General features: G+C 43.2%; 1 protein-coding gene across 1 annotated transcript in view; it reads left to right on the plus strand.

Moving 5' to 3' along the window:
- Window positions 1-18,428, plus strand: part of LOC109933116 (dedicator of cytokinesis protein 7-like) — a 185,117-nt gene that overhangs the window by 164,154 nt on the left and 2,535 nt on the right. The window contains exons 42-45 of the mRNA XM_048613977.1: window positions 665-754; window positions 1,517-1,753; window positions 12,928-13,071; window positions 13,499-13,605. Of these exons, the coding sequence (XP_048469934.1) occupies window positions 665-754; window positions 1,517-1,753; window positions 12,928-13,071; window positions 13,499-13,605 (578 nt within the window). The remainder of the gene's footprint in view (window positions 1-664; window positions 755-1,516; window positions 1,754-12,927; window positions 13,072-13,498; window positions 13,606-18,428) is intronic.

The following is an 18,428-nucleotide window of genomic DNA, read 5'->3' on the forward strand; positions in this document are numbered from 1 at the left end:
GGGAAGTGAAACATAGACTGGGTGACTGCTTTGCAGAACACCTATGTTCTGTCCGCAAAAAAGACCCTGAGCTTCCAGTTGCCTGCCACTTCAACACACCACCCTGTTCCCTGGCCAACATCTCTGTCTCAGGCTTGCTGCAGTGTTCCAGCGAAGCTCAGCGCAAGAACAAGACCTCATTTTCTGCTTGGGGACCCTGCAGCTCTCTGGACTCAATATCGAGTTCAACAATTTTAGGGATTGAGCACCTTTCCCTATGCTTTCCCCTACCTCCACACGCCAGGGCTTGTCATTACACAGCCTGTTACCTCACACTACCTATTGCCAGCCACTAATTGTCCCCCACTACTCTTAACTGACCTTTAACCACTCTGTTGTCTGTCCAGCCATTTTTCTTTCTCTTTGGGCTCTGTCTCCACCTATCGTTTACTCTCCCCCATCCCTCCCCACCCCATCTTCTGTATAAAAACCTTCCTTTTCTTAGCTACCATCAGTTCTGAAGAAGAGTCACTGGACCCGAAACATTAACTCTGTGATTTCTCTCCACAGGTGCTGCCAGACCTGCTGAGATTTTCCAGCAATTCCTGTTTTTGTTTCAGATTTCCAGCATCTGCAGTTCTTTCATTTTTTTTGGGTCTTAAATCAATCTGCATATTTGTTGCAGGAATTTTACAAGAAGCAGTTTGGAAAAGATCAAGTAGAAGTTATCAAAGAATCGTCACCAGTGAAGAAAGGAAAGCTGGAGCCCAGCAAGGTGTGTTCATAGCTGTCAGAAATTTAAATTTGATGGTTGAACCATAAAATCACAGAGCCTAAGGGCATCTTGCAGGGTGTTGGGGGTTACAGAAGAGGCAATGCAGTAGTATGGGGGATGGGCCGGGGATGGGGCAGGGGCACTGTAAGTACGGGTTATGTATAGTCAAAACTGGGTAGTATAATAGTAAAGTTGCTGGAAAAGCTCAGCAGGTCTGGCAGCATCTGTGAAGAAAAAAACAGAGTTAACGTCTCAGGTCCGATGACCCTTCCTCGGAACTGGAAGTTCTGACTAACGATCACCGGACCTGAAACGTTAACTCTGATTGTTTTCTTCACAGATGCTGCCAGACCTGCTGAACTTTTCCAGCAACTTGTTTTTGTTCCTGATTTACAGCATCTGCAGTTCTTTCAGTTTTTATTTACTGGGAAATACAATGTTGTGACCAGTGTATGGAATGGAGGGACTATGAAAGAATTCAAGATCCATTAGGAGCTTTGTGTATGGGAAGTGTTTAACTTCTGTTCCTTTAGTTCCACTGGTCAGGGCAATGGTAAACTCAGCCATGCAGAGTTGGAATGTCAGGTTCTCCTATATTTGTTCGCAGCCAGGGTAGAGAGAGGGGGTCCCAGTGGGCAAGGGTAGTTGGGCAGAAAGGGTTAAAAACAGCCAAGTTTCCTGCTCCTGTCAACATTCAGTAGCTCAGTCAGAAAGGAATTTCTAAGAGATGGTTAAACTGTTGCCTTTCTGTTTCCTTTGAAGGCCTACCTTCAGATAACTTACGTCGAGCCTTACTTTGAGGAGTACGATCTGAAAAACCGAGTCAGCTACTATGAGAGGAATTCAAACTTGCGGAGGTTCATCTACAGCACACCGTATACATTGAATGGCCGGGCGCACGGGGAGCTCAGCCAGCAATATAAACGTAAAACCATTCTGACAACCCTGCATGCTTTCCCATACATCAGGACAAGGATCAGTATCATAGAGAGGCAGGAGGTGAGGTGATCAGTCTGGAGGCTTCCATTGTTATCATCCAATATGATCTAAAGGAATGCCCGAGACCCAATGGAATGAGGGAACAGAGGGATGGATACTTTAATTAATGGTTAGTTGAACTGGTTGGATAAATATGGGGTGTTAATAATCAGTGGGCTCTGAGTTTGATGGGGTGTGGTTAACTGGAATAAAGCTGTCGCCGAAAGACTGTGTTTAAATACAGCTATTTTCCGGTGTATAATCTCCAACACGGGACTGTCAGATTGGCTCCGTTTGTTATCAAATTACCACCCTATCTTCAACTTTGCTTAACCCTCCTTAATAGTGTTGTCACCTCTCAAATCCCTGCCCATCTTACCTGGGACTCCTGTTTGAATTCCTCTGGTCAAACTTCTACTCAGCCAATGTACCAAATCAGGATGTACTGAAGTCACAAGCACATCCCAATGTTAATGGGCCAAAGAGAAATGTTCTCTCCTGGACTTGTCTGCAATCTTTGACATGGTTCATTCACTCCATCCTCCTCCATAGTCTATCTGTTGTTGTTCAGCTGGCTGTGACTGCTCTCACCTGTTTCTGACCTTATCTATCAAATTGTAGCAAGTTATCAGTTCTGATGGCTTTCCTTCCTCTCCTCCACTGTTCATTTTGGTGCCCCCAAGGCTCTACCCTTCCCTCCCTGCCATTCCTATTTCTCATCCACATGCTGCAACTTGACTACATTATCTGAAAGCCCAGTGTTAGTTTTCACGTGCTAATTTTCCCAGCTCTTCCTCATCACCACCTTCCTCAACTCCTCCACTGTCGTCAAATAATTGAACTGCTTATCTGATCCAGTACAGACTGAGGAGAAGTTTCTTCCAATTAAATATTGGATAGACAGAAATTATAGTTTTTAATCCCTTCTCCAGACTCCATTCCCCAGCTGCAGACTCCGTCCCTCTACTTGGCAGCAGTCTGAGGCTAAACCAGGTTGTTTGTAGCTTTGGTGTCATTTTGATCACTATGATGAGCTTCCAAATGTGGGTGTACCTACAGCTAATCAACTGCAGCAGTGCCATAACGCAGCTCACTACCATCTTCTCAAGTGCAACCATGGATGGGCCATAAATGCTGGCCCAGATGGCAAGGCCCACATGCCATGAATAAATCTGCAACGTCAGTATTTACACCTCGGTAATGTTGCTTAAATTCACTCTTGTCTCAGCTCATCTCCAGTCTTCGTTACCTCTATATGTGACTATTCCAATGCTCTCCTGGATAGTTTCCCAAATTCTATCTTTCACAATCTTGAGGCCTTTCAAAATTCTGCAGCCTTTATCTTAAGTTGTACTAAGTCTCATTCACTAATTACCCTTGTGTTTGTTGACCTACATTGGCTCGAATCCAGGCAATATCTTGATTTTAAAATTTTCATCCTTGTTGTCAAATCCCTGCTTGTCCTCACCCTTCCTTAACATCACCCTGTGCCCCAATCCTGAATTGATCTGAGATTCCAATTGTTTCACCATAGATGGCCTTGCCTCCTGGACCCATGTTTCTGGAACTTTTCTCCCTATATCTCTCCATCTCCCTACCTCTCTTTCCTCCTTTCAGATGTCCCTGAAAAGTTACCAGGCTTTTGGCTGTCTGATCTAACATTGTCTCTGCGTCTCCATGTCTAATTTTGCTTTGTACTGCTCCTGTAAAGTGTCTTGGCATGGTTTCTGATATAAAAGATATTAATAAAAATTATTATTGTTGCTAATGTTCTCTGCATATGAATCAGGTAGCATATAAATTTGAGTTCTACTCATAGGAACAGGAGTAGACCATTCAGCCCCTCAAGCCTGTTCTACCATTCAATCACACAGTTACAGATCAATCTTATTTCCACCTTTGCTTCATGTGCCTTGATACCCTTACCTTGCAAAAATCCATCAATCTGAGACTTATGAGACAAAGTTGACCCATAGTCAGCATTTTGGGAGAGAGTGTTCTGGATTTTTATGACACTTGATGAAATGATCTCTGATTTCTCCCAAATTCCTTATTCTAATTTTGTGTGACCAATTTTGTTCTGGATTCTCACACCAAAGGAAATAATTTCTCTATAGCTACCCTATCAACCCCTTTTAGCCTTTAAATACTCAGTCTGCTTTACTCAAAGGAATACAAGCCAAGTTTGTGCAACTTGTATTGATAATTTAACCCTGTAAGCTCTGGTTTCATTCTGTTGGGCCTTCCTATCTGTCTTCCAAGGCCACCGTATCCTTTCCATGGCAGTAGCCAAGGCCAGAACTGAATGTAATACACCAAACAGCATTTGACAAACAGGTACATCATTTACCTCCCTTTGTATCCTGTCCTCCTTTTGTAAAAGCTAACTTTCCATTGATCTGTTTGATTGCATTTTATACATACACACTACCTTTTGGTATTTTATGTGCAGGAACATCTAAATTATTTTGCACAGTTTCCCACTGTTTAGAAAATATTTGTTATTATTGGATCCAAAGTGGATTGTCTGACATTTCCCCACATTGAATGCCACTTATAATTTTGCCCACTCGCTGATTCCGTCAATGTCCCTTTGTAACTTCTTCCTCCCATCTACATACTTACTGTCCCTTCAGCATTGTGCCTTCTGCAACTGTGGAGCTATAACTGTAATTAACTTGCCAAGTCATTGATAAATCGGATGAAAAGCTAAAAATCCAGTATAAAACCATATGGAACATCACTTGTCACTCTCAGCAAATCTCAAAATAAATTCCCAATCATTCCAGGACTTGGTTTAATAATAAGACTGGCATTCTAGCTGGAGTGCTACACTGTTGCAGATGTCATCTCTACAATGAAACATTAAAGCTTCTATCTATGATCGAAGTAGATGCTAAAGAACCCATGGCAGGATTGGAGGAAGGATCTAAACGCAAACCCATCAAATTCTGTTGCTACATGTGGGATCTTACTGTGTAAAGGTAAAATCACCATAGTCCCAGAAGGCTGCTCTCTCATCAGAGAGAGACAACTGGTGGTGATTTAACATGAGGTTCACCACGCCTCCGGTGAGGGGAGAGGTTGAGAAGGAGAGTCCTTCATGGTAACCTCAGCTGGTGCACAAATTGAACCCACATTGATGGCATCACTTTACATCAGCAAACCAGCCATCCAGCCAACTGAACTAACCAATATTGTTTGAAGTATTTACCACACAAAAACAGTCTAGACAATTCAATCCAAAAAAAATCACTAGTGAGACAAATCCGGATCTTTAAATGCGACACTGTGCAATATAAATTCAAGTGTAATTTATTGAAGTGTTAATCAGGGCATGTCTGCAAGCTGTCAGATAGAAAGTTAAAAATGATGTTTTAATAAAGGGACTTTCAATATTTCTGTGAAATACTGTAAAATGTTACTACATGGATCGTGACTGGTAAATTTCACCAGATATAGCTGCAGACCAGATCCTGGAGCAATGATTGAGCAAAACACGAAACAGTAATTGCAAGTATATACGTGTTCTGTAATTAAGAAAGCGAATATGAAGTAAATGTTGGGAAATCATACATTTGAAACCAGGAATGAAACCATTGTGTGTTCATGTGTCCTTTTCTTTGTATCTTTGTGGATATGTGATTATATGTTTGTCTTTAAATGGGTGTCTGTGTTTATTTGTACTATTTATTTGTGTTTTCATCTGCATGTTAGTACTTGGAACACAGTTTAAGTGAGTATACAAGGTGTAAAGCTGGACGAACACAGCAGGCCAAGCAGCATCAGAGGAGCAGGAAAGCTGACATTTCAGGTCTAGACCCTTCTTCAGAAATGGGGGAGGGGAAGGGGATTCTGAAATAAATAAGGAGAAAGGGGGAGGCGGATAGAAGATGGATAAAGGAGAAGATAGATGAAGAGGAGACAGCCAGGTCAAGGAGGTGGGGTTGGAGCCAGTAAAGGTGAGTGTAGGTGGGGAGGTAGGGAGGAGATAGGTCGGTCCAGGGAGGATGGACAGGTCAAGGAGGCAGGATGAGGCCAGTAGGTAGGAGATGGGGGTGGGGCTTGAGGTGGGAGGAGGGGATAGGTGGGAGGAAGGACAGGTTAGGGAGGCGGGGATGAGCTGGGCTGGTTTTGGGATGCGGTCGGGGGAGGGGAGATTTTGAAGCTTGTGAAGTCCACATTGATACCATTGGGCTGCGGGGTTCCCAAGCAAAATATGAGATGCTGTTCCCGCAACCTTCGGGTGGCATCGTTGTGGCACTGCAGGAGGCCCAGGATGGACATGTCGTCCAAGGAGTGGGAGGGGGAGTTGAAGTGGTTCGCGACTGGGAGGTGCAGTTGTTTGGTGCGAACCGAGCGTAGGTGTTCCACAAAGCGGTCCCCAAGCCTCCGCTTGGTTTCCCCGATGTAGAGGAGGCCACAACGGGAACAGCGGATACAGTATACCACATTAGCAGATGTGCAGGTGAACATCTGTTTGATGTGGAAGATCTTCATGGGGCCTGGGATGGGGGTGAGGGGGGAGGTGTAGGGGCAGGTGTAACACTTCCTGCGGTTGCAGGGAAAAGTGCCATGGGTGGTGGGGCTGGTGGGGAGTGTGGAGCGGACAAGGGAGTCACGGAGAGAGCGGTCCCTCCGGAAAGCAGATAAGGGTGGGGAGGGAAAAATGTCTTTGGTGGTGGGGTCGGATTGCAGATGGCAGAAGTGTTGGAGGATAATGCGTTGGATCCGGAGGTTGGTGGGGTGGTACGTGAGGACGAGGAGGATTCTGTTTTGGTTGTTATTGCGGGGAGGGGGTGTGAGGGCTGAGTTGCGGCATTTCCGCCATCTGCAATCCAACCCCACCACCAAAGACATTTTTCCCTCCCCACCCTTATCTGCCTTCCAGAGGGACCGCTCTCTCCATGACTCCCTTGTCTGCTCCACACTCCCCACCAGCCCCACCACCCCTGGCACTTTTCCCTGCAACCGCAGGAAGTGCTACACCTGCCCCTACACCTCCCCCCTCACCCCCATCCCAGGCCCCATGAAGATCTTCCACATCAAACAGATGTTCACCTGCACATCTGCTAATGTGGTATACTGTATCTGCTGTTCCCGTTGTGGCCTCCTTGACATCGGGGAAACCAAGCGGAGGCTTGGGGACCGCTTTGTGGAACACCTGCGCTCGGTTCGCACCAAACAACTTCACCTCCCAGTCGCGAACCACTTCAACTCCCCCTCCCACTCCTTGGATGACATGTCCATCCTGGGCCTCCTGCAGTGCCACAACGATGCCACCCGAAGATTGCAGTAACAGCATCTCATATTTCACTTGAGATCCCTGCAGCCCAATGGTATCAATGTGGACTTCACAAGCTTCGAAATCTCCCCTCCCCCGACCGCATCCCAAAACCAGCCCAGCTCATACCCACCTCCCTAACCTGTCCTCCCACCTATCCCCTCCTCCCACCTCAAGCCCCACCCCCATCTCCTACCTACTAGCCTCATCCTGCCTCCTTGACCTATCCACCCTCCCTGAACCGACCTATCCCCTCCCTAACTCCCCACCTACACTCACCTTTACTGGCTCCAACCCCGCCTCCTTGACCTGTCTGTCTCCTCTCCACCTATCTTCTCCTTTATCCATCTTCTATCCGCCTCCCCCTTTCTCCTTATTTATTTCAGAATCCCCTTCCCCTCCCCCATTTCTGAAGAAGGGTCTAGACCCAAAACGTCAGCTTTCCTGCTCCTCTGATGCTGCTTGGCCTTCTGTGTTCATTCAGCTCTACACCTTGTTATCTCAGATTCTCCAGCATCAGCAGTTCCTACTATCTCTATTTAAGTGAGTATAGGTGTGTGTATTTATTTGAATGTGGTAAAATATCCCAAAATACTTTATAAGAGCACAGTGAAAGAAAAATTGACAAAGAGCCAAAGATAAAGGCATTGCGATAGGGGAACAAAAGTTTGCCCCGAGGTAAACGTTCACTTGTATCCAGTAAACTGCCAGTGTTGAACAGATCTTCAATGTCTGGGGCTAGGTTTTACAACCTGTGCTGGCTGTGTTCTTGGTGTGTTGGCAGTCGAGGGGGTGACATGTAAAATATGTCAGGTGACTATTCCATCATATGCACTGTTGTCTCCTCCCACAAACCTGGTCCCCAATAACCAATAGGTGGACAGATGCTGAAGTTGGCAGCTGGCCTGTCTGACATTTTTTTAACAAGAAATTAATGGGAAATTGAGCTTGTTAACAAGCTAATGGACCTGAATAAAACACTGCCATGGTGTAATATGGTTACCAATGACAAGTAGGTAGGAGTCAGTGGCTCATGATTGGAGCAATTCGAAACTAATAGACTACCTAAGATTTTAAAAGCATCTGTCTAAGGCCCTCTTGTGGTGCAATGGTAGTGTCCCTACTCCTGGACTTGGATGCACAGGCTCAAGTCCCAGCTGCTCCAGAGGTGTGTAATAACATCTCTGAACAAGTCAAGTAGGAAACAATAGAATCTGTCTGGATGTGTCCATTGACCATCCTCCTCCAGAACCTTCAAGTACAGAGGTAGGTTTAATAGGATACCAGCAGCTCCTCACAAATCTGCTTTCCACTAGGATTTACTGGATAACTGGGGGTGGTAAACCTTTAAGAAGCTTCCAGCCTTCCATTGTCCAACAGTAGCAACAGAATTCATGACTTGGTGACAGCAAACTACACTTTTGAACCAAAAACTGAATTGAAGGGTAAAGGTTTAAAGTGCAGTATTGCTGTATATAGACGCTTTTGGGAATCTGCTCATGTATCAGAATTTGAGATATTGAGAATTTGAGAGTTCCAGAGAGTAAGAGACCACTGGGCTCCTTGTATTGTTCCAACACTGGGATATTTCAAACTAAATGCTGCTGTCCTGTAATCTCCCCATAGCATTACTTCAATCAGTTATTTATTAATTCATCCAATTAATTACTTCAGGTGCTGTGTGTGACAAGGCAATCTGTTTGTGAAAAAATATTCTCTTAACCTTTGTCTCCACTCCTTTTTCAATTTCAAATTGAAGGTCGCTCATCACTGAATTAAAAGAAATGGCCTAATGAAAGTTGGCCTGAAACACCAACTCTACCTCTCTCCACACATGCTGCCATTCAAACGCTATTTGCTTTTTTTATTACAGATTTTCAGTCTCTGTATCATTTTGCTTTTATAAAAGAAATGATCCCTATTCTGGCAAAACCTATCGGAATTATTTAATATTCTCTTAAATCACTTCTTAATCTTCTGTTCTTCCATTGAACAGTTCTTGCCTTGTCCAAGCCCAAAGCATTCAGGGAACAAAAGTGGACTCCAGCTAAGATAGGAAATAGCAGGAGGAGTTAGCCATTTGGCCTCTCAAGCTGGCTCCACCATTTTAGATCTTGGCTAATCTTCTACCTCAGCACCATTTTCCTGTTTTGTCCCCCATATCCCTTGATATCAGTAATCACTTGATACCTATTGACCTTTGTCTTGAATGTACTCAATGACAAGCCTCCACAGCCCCCTGGGAAAGAGAATCCACAAGATTTACTGCCCTTTGAATAAAGAAATTCCTCCTGATCTCAATCTTAAATGGCCTACCACTTATTCTGAGATTGTTTCGCCAAGGTCTAGACTGTCCTACCCATGCCAGGAGAATCATCCTTCCTGGCATCTACCCTGATGAGCTCTGAAAGAGCTTTGTACATTTCAATGAGATCACCTCTCATTCTTCTTAACTCTAGAGAGTACCAGCCTAGTCTCCTCAATCTGTCCTCATAGGACAAGCCTGAAATCCAGGTCAGACAGTTTGAGTTTTTCTCAAATCTGAAGAGTATCTGTTTCCCCTAATTCTCTGGTTCCTCCACAACTTTCTATCCACGTATGTTTTCCTCCACAACTTTCTATCTGCATTTGTATCCTCTTCTCGACCGTTGAAATTTTATGACAGATCTCTTCCAGACATTGAATGTTTTCTGAAAATCCATTCACTCAATGATGTGTCAACTTTGCCTTCTGAAGAAGAGTCATACCAGACTCAATGTCAACTTTGTTTCTCTCTTCACAGATGCTGCCAAACCTGCTGAGTTTCTTCAGCATTCTCTGTGTTTGTTTCAATGTTTGGCTTGATCGATAATCACTTCAAAATGGGGTCAGTAGATTTTCCATGCCATAAATACTAACAAACTGCACATTCCCCAACTCAGCAGAGGGATGAAGCATCTGCCTCCTATAGCAATGCTCCCCTTTAAATATGCCAGTCAGGATCCTTTGCCTGTCAGAAGGAACTGATTTCCATATGAGGATAGAACTGGTGAATGTTCATGTAGCAGTCTCCAACCACCCTCATGGTGAGACAAGTTGGGAGGCCCAAGGAAGTTTTAAATTATTTTTCTAGGACCAGAGCAAGAGTCGGGCAGAAAAACAATTATACTTCTTTCAGAGCAGCTGCTTGTTCCTTGAGGCATATCCCTTGCAGAATCTGCTCCCAACGTTTTCCAGTTGCAGCGATAACTGAAGCACTTCTCTGCCCAACTTGACTTCTTCCAGACCCCACTAGAGGTACTTATCACTGCTAATCAGGTTAGCTATTGCCCTGAGCAACACAGCTGCTCTGGTAGACAGTGATTTAAAGCAAATATGTTGCTCATGTTAGGAGATGATTATTGTCACTAAAGGGAATTCATCTCCCTCAAAGTCAACTTGCCAGGTGACCAATTAAAGAGCACAAGCTTTAATTTTTTTTTGAGAGGTATTGTGTGTAGGTGGAGTACTGATCCAAACTTCCAACAAATTTTGGGCACATCAACAACATTGAGCTAGCGAATTTCAGGTTGACATTTGCATTGATGGTGCAACTGCTGCCAAACAGCAAACAGACACCTTCAGGATGCCTGAAATATTGGACTCCTTGCCAACTTTAAGGGTTCTTAAAGGCACCTGTGGGGTCCTGAGGTCTAATGGGCAGGGCTTGTGTGCACATACTGTCCAAGCTGTCTTCATGTCACCCCTCCCAAAAAAGTAGGAAATATTTTGAAAGGTTTGTTTCTGTGAAGCCCAGAGGAGCAAGAATGTTATATCATGTGTGTATGTATGTCTGAGTTTTACACTTTCCATGCCTCTATTGCCCTCACCAACTGCAATTTGATAACCAGGTAATCTGTTTTGGTTGAGGGATAAATATCAGCCCAAAATTAGCAGAACCCATGGTTCTATACTACCCTTCCACATGATACCTCTTTAAAAGACACAATTAAAGTTGGTACTATTTAACTGTTCCCCTGGCAGTTGATTTTGAGATAGATGAATCACTAGATCTTCCTGAAGGATGCTGGTAAATCACCAGCAATGGCATGTTGTAAGGAGAGAACTGAATATGGAACTGGGAAGAGTGAACTCTTTAAAAATGAAACTTGAACAATGAAGGTGAGAAGGAGGTGACATAACGAGACATGATACAAGTGTCATGCATGAAAAGGTAGGTTTCTTCCTAATTATGTGACATAAATGTACAAGGAGAAAGCTAGACATTTAATGAATGTGAAATGAAACAAAGTCAGAAGTCACATGACACCAAGTTATAGTCCAACAGGTTTATTTGAAATCACAGGCTTGTGATTTCAAATAAACCTGTTGGACTATAGCCTGGCGTTGTGTGACTTCTGACTTTATCCACCCCAGTCCAACACCAGCAGCTCCACATCAAGAAATAAAACAGGCTGCTGTATGCATACTGCCAGGGGCACTGGTGGGGTCTGATACGTTGGGCTTGATAACCTGACTGTCAGGAGCTATAAATGATAACCTCTGACCTTAATGCGGATTACATATGGCCTGGAAATCTAATGCTACATTGAAAATGGCCAGGGTTCCCACTGTATCTGTTGGTTTCAATGGTTGAAGCAGCCTTCCATCTATCATTCTGAAACGTCCCATTTATTCGGATTGCTCAGATTTTCTGCATCTGATCTGGTTTTCTGGTTCAGGTGACACATCAAATCTCAGGTGACACCTCAGTGTGGTACTTGGCACTGTTCAATTATTTATGAGCCTGACTGATTTTATTGTTACGTGTACCAAAATACAATGAAAAGCTTTGTTTACGAGCGGTACAGGCAGATTACAGCAAGCAAAGGATGTACAGATCAAAAAGACTTTACAGGAATACGGGTTACATTGCCAGTTACATTATTTGAGGCTAAAGTCCATTCAACAGTCTGATAACGGCCGGGAAGAAGCTGTTCCCGAACCTGCTTGTGCTCAGGCTTCTGTAGCTTCTGCCTGACATAAGAGGTTGTAGGAGGTCATTACCAGGGTGCGATGGGTCTTTGATGTTGGCCGTCTTTCTGCAGCAACGGGCTGTGTAAATGGAGTCCATGGATGGGAGATTGGCTTCCGTGATGACCTGGGCTGTGCACACCACCTTCTGTAGTTTCTTACAGTCCTGGGCAAAGCAGTTGTCATACATGGCCATTATGCACCCAGACAGTATGCTTTCAATGGTGCATATGTTTCAAGAGCAAATTGGGGAAACAAGAGTAAAGTTGATTGGAGCAAAGTGATCTCCATCTTGCAGAAGCTATGAGGCTGTGATGCCACAGAGGTGTACTTACAATATGACATGTTTACATAAATTATAAATGTGGTCTTTGGAATTGATAATGGAAATAATTAGCTCAGAAGTGTGGATAAAGCAAAACAATGCAAAGTAAGGCTTTAGATAGAAGATATAAGTGGCCAGAAGATTTTAATGCATTCACAGGATACAACACAATCCGTTTTCCAGCCAAAGTTTGCAACAGCCAAAAAAGGTATCTTCAGAAATCCTGCTGGAGTTTACATAATTAAAACTAACGAGATTGCAACTAAAACTACCATAACCAGTGAGCTTTACATCACATTAACCAGAATATCCTGTTTATTAGGATGTTGCTTGATGGGATTTGTGCTCATTGAGAGATTGGGCTCGTAAGCTTCCACAATTATGTAGAGCCAGCATTGCTAATGCTGGAGTCACCTGGTCTCCCACACAGTTGGGGCAAGGGTGGCAGATTGGGGATCTAAATACAAACAACTGTTTGGGGTCATTCAGCTGATTTTTCTGTCAGATTGTCAACTCTGAACTCAAACTCTCTCTCTCTCTCTCTCTCTGCGCCACTGCTCAACTCAATTCCAGTCAATAATCCATGTTTTGTAGATTAGCCTGAGACCAATTGAAGCTGTGATTGAGGACATGCAAAAGAAGACACAAGAGCTGGCACAGGCGACGAGTGTAAACCCGCCCAACATGAAGCTGTTACAGATGGTGCTGCAGGGCTCTGTGGGCACCACTGTCAATCAGGTGTGTGCATCGATCAGGGTGGGGCTGATGGGAATATAAGAAATCCCTTATTATAATCCATATCATCTTACAATCTTTATGTATAGGTACCTACAGTCACGTTTCCTGTAATGATGAGTTTGTGGGAAAGTGGGACTAAGGTATTCTTTAAGATGGAATGTAGTTTGGGTCCACTGTACCCCTACTCTGCTACCAAGTTGTGTTTCTATTTACATTACTACTTGTGGCATGGCTCAGCATTTTGCAGCTGTCTGATGTGCACATTCTAGTTTACTTATAAACTGCAAATTGAAGGTGCATTAAGGGGACTGAGCCAGACTACAACAAGCTAAGCAGCCCAAGGAAAAGACGGTGTGGTTCCCTGGATGGACCAAGGTATAACACACAGCAGGTACTAAATGCTAATGTGCTGTTGGCTTTTTTGCAGGGTCCCATGGAAGTGGCTCAAGTATTTTTGTCTGAAATTCCTGACGATCCAAAACTTTTCAGACACCACAACAAACTCCGAATCTGTTTCAAGGACTTTCTGAAACGGTAAGAATTTGTTTCTAGTTTAACAGGACCAAAACTATGCTTTGCTTTTTGTAGAATATGACTCAGATGTTCCTGGAACACTGCTAGCTTATCATAGAGTTTGGGTAACTCTTCTTTATATTCATTCATGGGATGTGGGCATCACTGGCTGTGTCAGCATTTATTGCCCATCCCTAATTTCCTTACAGAAGATGATGGTGAGCTGCCTTCTTGAACATTGTAGTCTGTGTAGTATAGGAGCTTTCACTCTGCTGTTGGAGAAGGAGTTCCAGGATTTTAACTGAGTGATAGTGAAGGAATTGACAGTATAGTTCCAGATCACGAGGGAGTGGCTTGGAGAGGAACTCGGAGGTGGTGATATTCCCATGCAACTGCTGCACATTATCCTTCAAGATGGTAGAGGTCGCAGATTTAGAAGGTGCTGTACTTATCAAGTACCTTACTCGTTAATTCCAAACCTGATCTCTAGGCTTTCCATTGCTTTCAGTTTTCTCAGCCTCCCTCTCCCACAGTTATTCACTTTCCATTCACTGATGTAGCGTCTTTCATAGTTAGCCTTGGTCTGGTTGGCAGTGCCCTCACATTTGGGTCAGAGGATTGTAGGTTCAAGGGCCATTGTAGATCCTTGATCATGTAAACCAGGCTGAGGGGGTGCTGCACCTTTGGAGATGACATGGGATTAGAGTAGATAGGAGCTTGATGACCGAAATGGACATGATAGGCCAAAGTAGCCTCTTTCTGTGCTGTACAGCTCCACGTCTATGTTAAACCAACAACAAAAACTTACATTATATAGTACCTTCATGATAATAAATTCCACCTCAAATTATTTCTCAGTTGCCACATCCAGAGACATGACAACAAGTGACTTGGTCAAAATGTTTGGTCAACAAGGTAGGCTTTAAATCTTAAAAGTGAAAAGTAGAGAAGTTTCAGAGTGGGAATCCATAGCTTAGGCACTAGGTGCTGAAAGCATGAGTGGCAGTGGCAGTGGCTGGGATGACAATTGGGATGGGCATGCCAAACAGCATATGGAGCATGCAATAGAGAAGGATAAACAATCTCAAAACCCATGGATCATAACGAAGCTCTGAAGTCCTGCCGCATCCAGGCAGAGAATCAGAATTGTCACAGCCTAGAAGGGGTCCATTCAGCCCATGATACGTGTACTGTTTAATACAATTTATTGCCATAACTGGTGGTAGACAACTGAGCAGGAAGTGGAGTTTCCACAAACATTCCCATTAACAATGGGGGAGCCCAGTACATCAGTGTCAATGATAAGGTGGAAGCATTTGTAACAATCTTCAGCTCCTCCGCTAAGTCCCCAGCATCACAGATGCCAGGCTTCAACCAGTTTGATTCACTCCATGTGATGTTAAGAAAAGGCCAAAGGCACTGCATTCTGCAAAAATATGGCCCTGACAACATTCTAGAAATGGTACTGATGACTTATGCTCCAGAACTAGCTGCAACCCATAGCCAAGCTATTCCGGTACAGCTACAACACTGGCATCTACCCAACAATGTGAAAGATTACTCAGGTGTGTCCTGTGTACAAAAAGCAGGATAAATTCAACCCAGCCAACTACCACACTATCAGTCCAGTCTCAATATTCAGCAAAATAATAGAATGGGTCATTGACATTGCACTTACTTATTGATAGTTTGAGTTCTGCCAGGGCTACTTGGATTCTGACCCCTTTGTAGCCTTGGTTGAAACAAAGGCAACAGACTCCAGAGGTCAGATAAAAGTGACTGCCTTTGACATCAGGCCAGCATTCGACTAGGTATGGCATCAAGGAGCTGTAGAAAAACTGGAATCAGTGGGAATTGGGGGAGAAAAATCTCTCCCTGTTGGAGTCACACATAGTGCAAATGAAGATGTTTGCAGTTGTTGGAGGTCAGTCATCACAGCCCTGAAGTTCCTCGGCATTGTGCCCTAGGCCCAACCATCTTCAGCTGCTTTATCAATTATCTTCCCTCCATCAAAATGTCAGAAGTGGGATATTCACCGATGATTGTACAGTGTTCTGCACTATTTGTGACTCTTCAGGTACTGAAGCAATTCATGTCCAAATAGAGCAAGACCTGGACAATATCTAGACTTGGGCTGAAAAGTGGCAAATAACATTCATGCCATACGAATGCTGGGCAATGACCATCTCTGATAAAAGAGAATCTAACAATTCAAGGAAATTACCATCACTGAAGCCTCCACTGCCAACACTGTGACCAGAAACTGAACTGGATCAATCATGTAAATATTGTGGCTACTAGAGAAGATCAGAGGCTAGAAATTTTGTGGCATGTGTTTATGGACCAGACCAAACCCCATCAAAATATATTAAGAACTTTTTCTAATTTTAGAGGTAAGTGTAAGACGTTGATTCCTGGATGCAATTCGTTTGGTCAAACTACCAGGCTTGAAACAAAACACAGTTTATTCATACACTATAATTAAAATACAGACAAAATAGAAATAAAAGAATTGGCTTAACTGTAACTCCATTGAAATGCTTAACAAAATATTATATACATTAGCTACTACTAATTAACTATTCCAATATAGTAAGATCCCATAAACACACCCTTGGCAAAGGCAAATTCAGTAAAATAGATGGTCTCACATGCAATTCTAGCAGCAGGAAGAGCACCCTAGCTTTTAGCTCTAACAGAGAGAGGAATAAGAGCTTCCACATCCAGCTTTAAGAGCCCAGCAACTGCTACTGAAATCTAAAACTTAAAAAAATCTGGGTCTGTGGGAGCTTGACCCCACCCATTCAGGCTGCTTTTATTGTTCCAACTTTAAAAACAAGCCCCAAGGCCTCACAAGCTGTTTACTTTGTTGCCTTTGGAGCAGACTGCTTGATACCTCTGTCCCAAACTTTCTTCAAAACAAACAGAACAATATGCACCTCTTAAAATCATAATATCATCACAAATGTAACTTACCTCTTGTCTCCTAGCCACTGTCTATGAGGCACAAGTCAGGAGTGTGAAGTAGTACTGTCCACTTACCTAGACAAGTACAGCTCCACCAGCACTCAAAAAGCTCAACACGCTTATGAAAGGGAGGTTAAAGGTCAAATCCCTCTGATAATTAAACCGAAACACCAACCCCAATCTGCTATGGTGGGAGTAGAGGTTCCCTTCTGATAATTAAACACAAAACACCCAGAAAAGCTTGCCTTTGCCCCTCATAATCTGTTAAAAGATTTAAATGCTAGGAATCCCTGATACTCACTTTATAAGTAACAATTTATTTATTTAACCCTAACAGTGAATAAATTAACAGAATTACAAACAAATCAAACAATTCCCCCAACTACTAACTATTCCCTAACTGAACTAAATTCTACTGGCATGCTGTTCCAATAAACACAGGTCCCACTTATATAAATCCAAGCAATAAGAAATCAATAAATTAAAACTTAGTCTCTCAAAGTTCACAAAGAATGTGTCTTCCAGAATGCTTTTCCTTCTCCACTGTCTCCAGCCTTTCTTCTGCTGATCCTGCTGTCAGGAATGTTTTTTTTCTGTAATTTCTTCTGTGAGGACTCTTAGCTAGAAGTGCTGTGGTACCTTTTATGGTGCTTTTTTAGAGATGTTAGTCATTTCTTGTGAGAGCTAGGTATTTATTCCTCAGATAGCGGTTTTGCTCTCGCCCCTTCAGATGGCAGTTGCCTCTGCCATTTTTTCCAAATGCCCTCTTTTTTTATACCCTTGATGACCCGTCCATTTTTTACACTAGGATTGGACCCCGGTTGCCAACACCATCAGATTTAAATTCAATTGGCTTTCAATCGCTCAGTGCTTGGTTTAAATTAATTGATTCAAGCTAGTTGTCAAACATCAAAACAAGCCTAATGTTTCTAATCACACAGCCAATGGATACATGTCTCCATTTTTAGAACTGGCTGTAATCTGCAGCTGCTTACAGACCCATTTTCTGTATAAATCTCTTAAGCTTAGAAAAGCAATTTATCTCTTAAAGGGAGCATGTACTGTTCTCATTTATCATTCTTTTACAAATTCTAGCTTCCTGCCTTCCAATTCATGATTACTCTACACAACTTCGTAACAACGCCATCTAAGACACAGCAGCCACTCAATTGGTACCATATCCACCACCTTTAACATCCACTGCCTTAATCACTGATGCACAATAATGGCACTGTGTAACATCTACAAGGGAAACTAGTTTTGTACTGGTAATGTCAATGGGCCAGCAATCTACCAATAGTCTAACTAGCAACAAATGTTCTGTGTTTCAATCCTACATGGCAGACAGTGAAATTTGAATTCAATAAAAGGATAGCCTAATGGTCACTACTCTCAATTATTATAAAATCCTATCGAACTCACTAGTGTCCTTTAGGGAAGGAAATCTGCCATCCTTGTCTGGTCTGACCTACATGTGACTCGAGACCCACAGCAATGTGGTTAACTCTTACTGCTGTATGGGCAATTAGGGATGGGCAATAAATGCTGGCTCCACTAGTGATGCCTATATCCATGGATGAATGAAAAAAACACAATGTACCGTCTCAGATGGGCCAACACGATTCTATTTGAAAGTCAGCACAGGAGCTTTCCTTGTATCCCTCAAACAACCTCAGAGGAACCACATATTATCTGGATATTTCCTTCATCATCATGTACAAATTAGCAACTGCATTTCCCTACAGAGAACATTGATTTCAAAAGATTGATGAGCATGTTGGCAAGAACAGGGAATCTTACTGTGAGGAGAAACAGGTTAAGTTGGAGTTGTTTTATTTACAGCTCAGGAGGCTGATGGGAGATTTAATAGAGATGTA

This window comes from Rhincodon typus, chromosome 29 (assembly GCF_021869965.1).
Source record: "Rhincodon typus isolate 14 chromosome 29, sRhiTyp1.1, whole genome shotgun sequence".
Taxonomy (NCBI): domain Eukaryota; kingdom Metazoa; phylum Chordata; class Chondrichthyes; order Orectolobiformes; family Rhincodontidae; genus Rhincodon; species Rhincodon typus.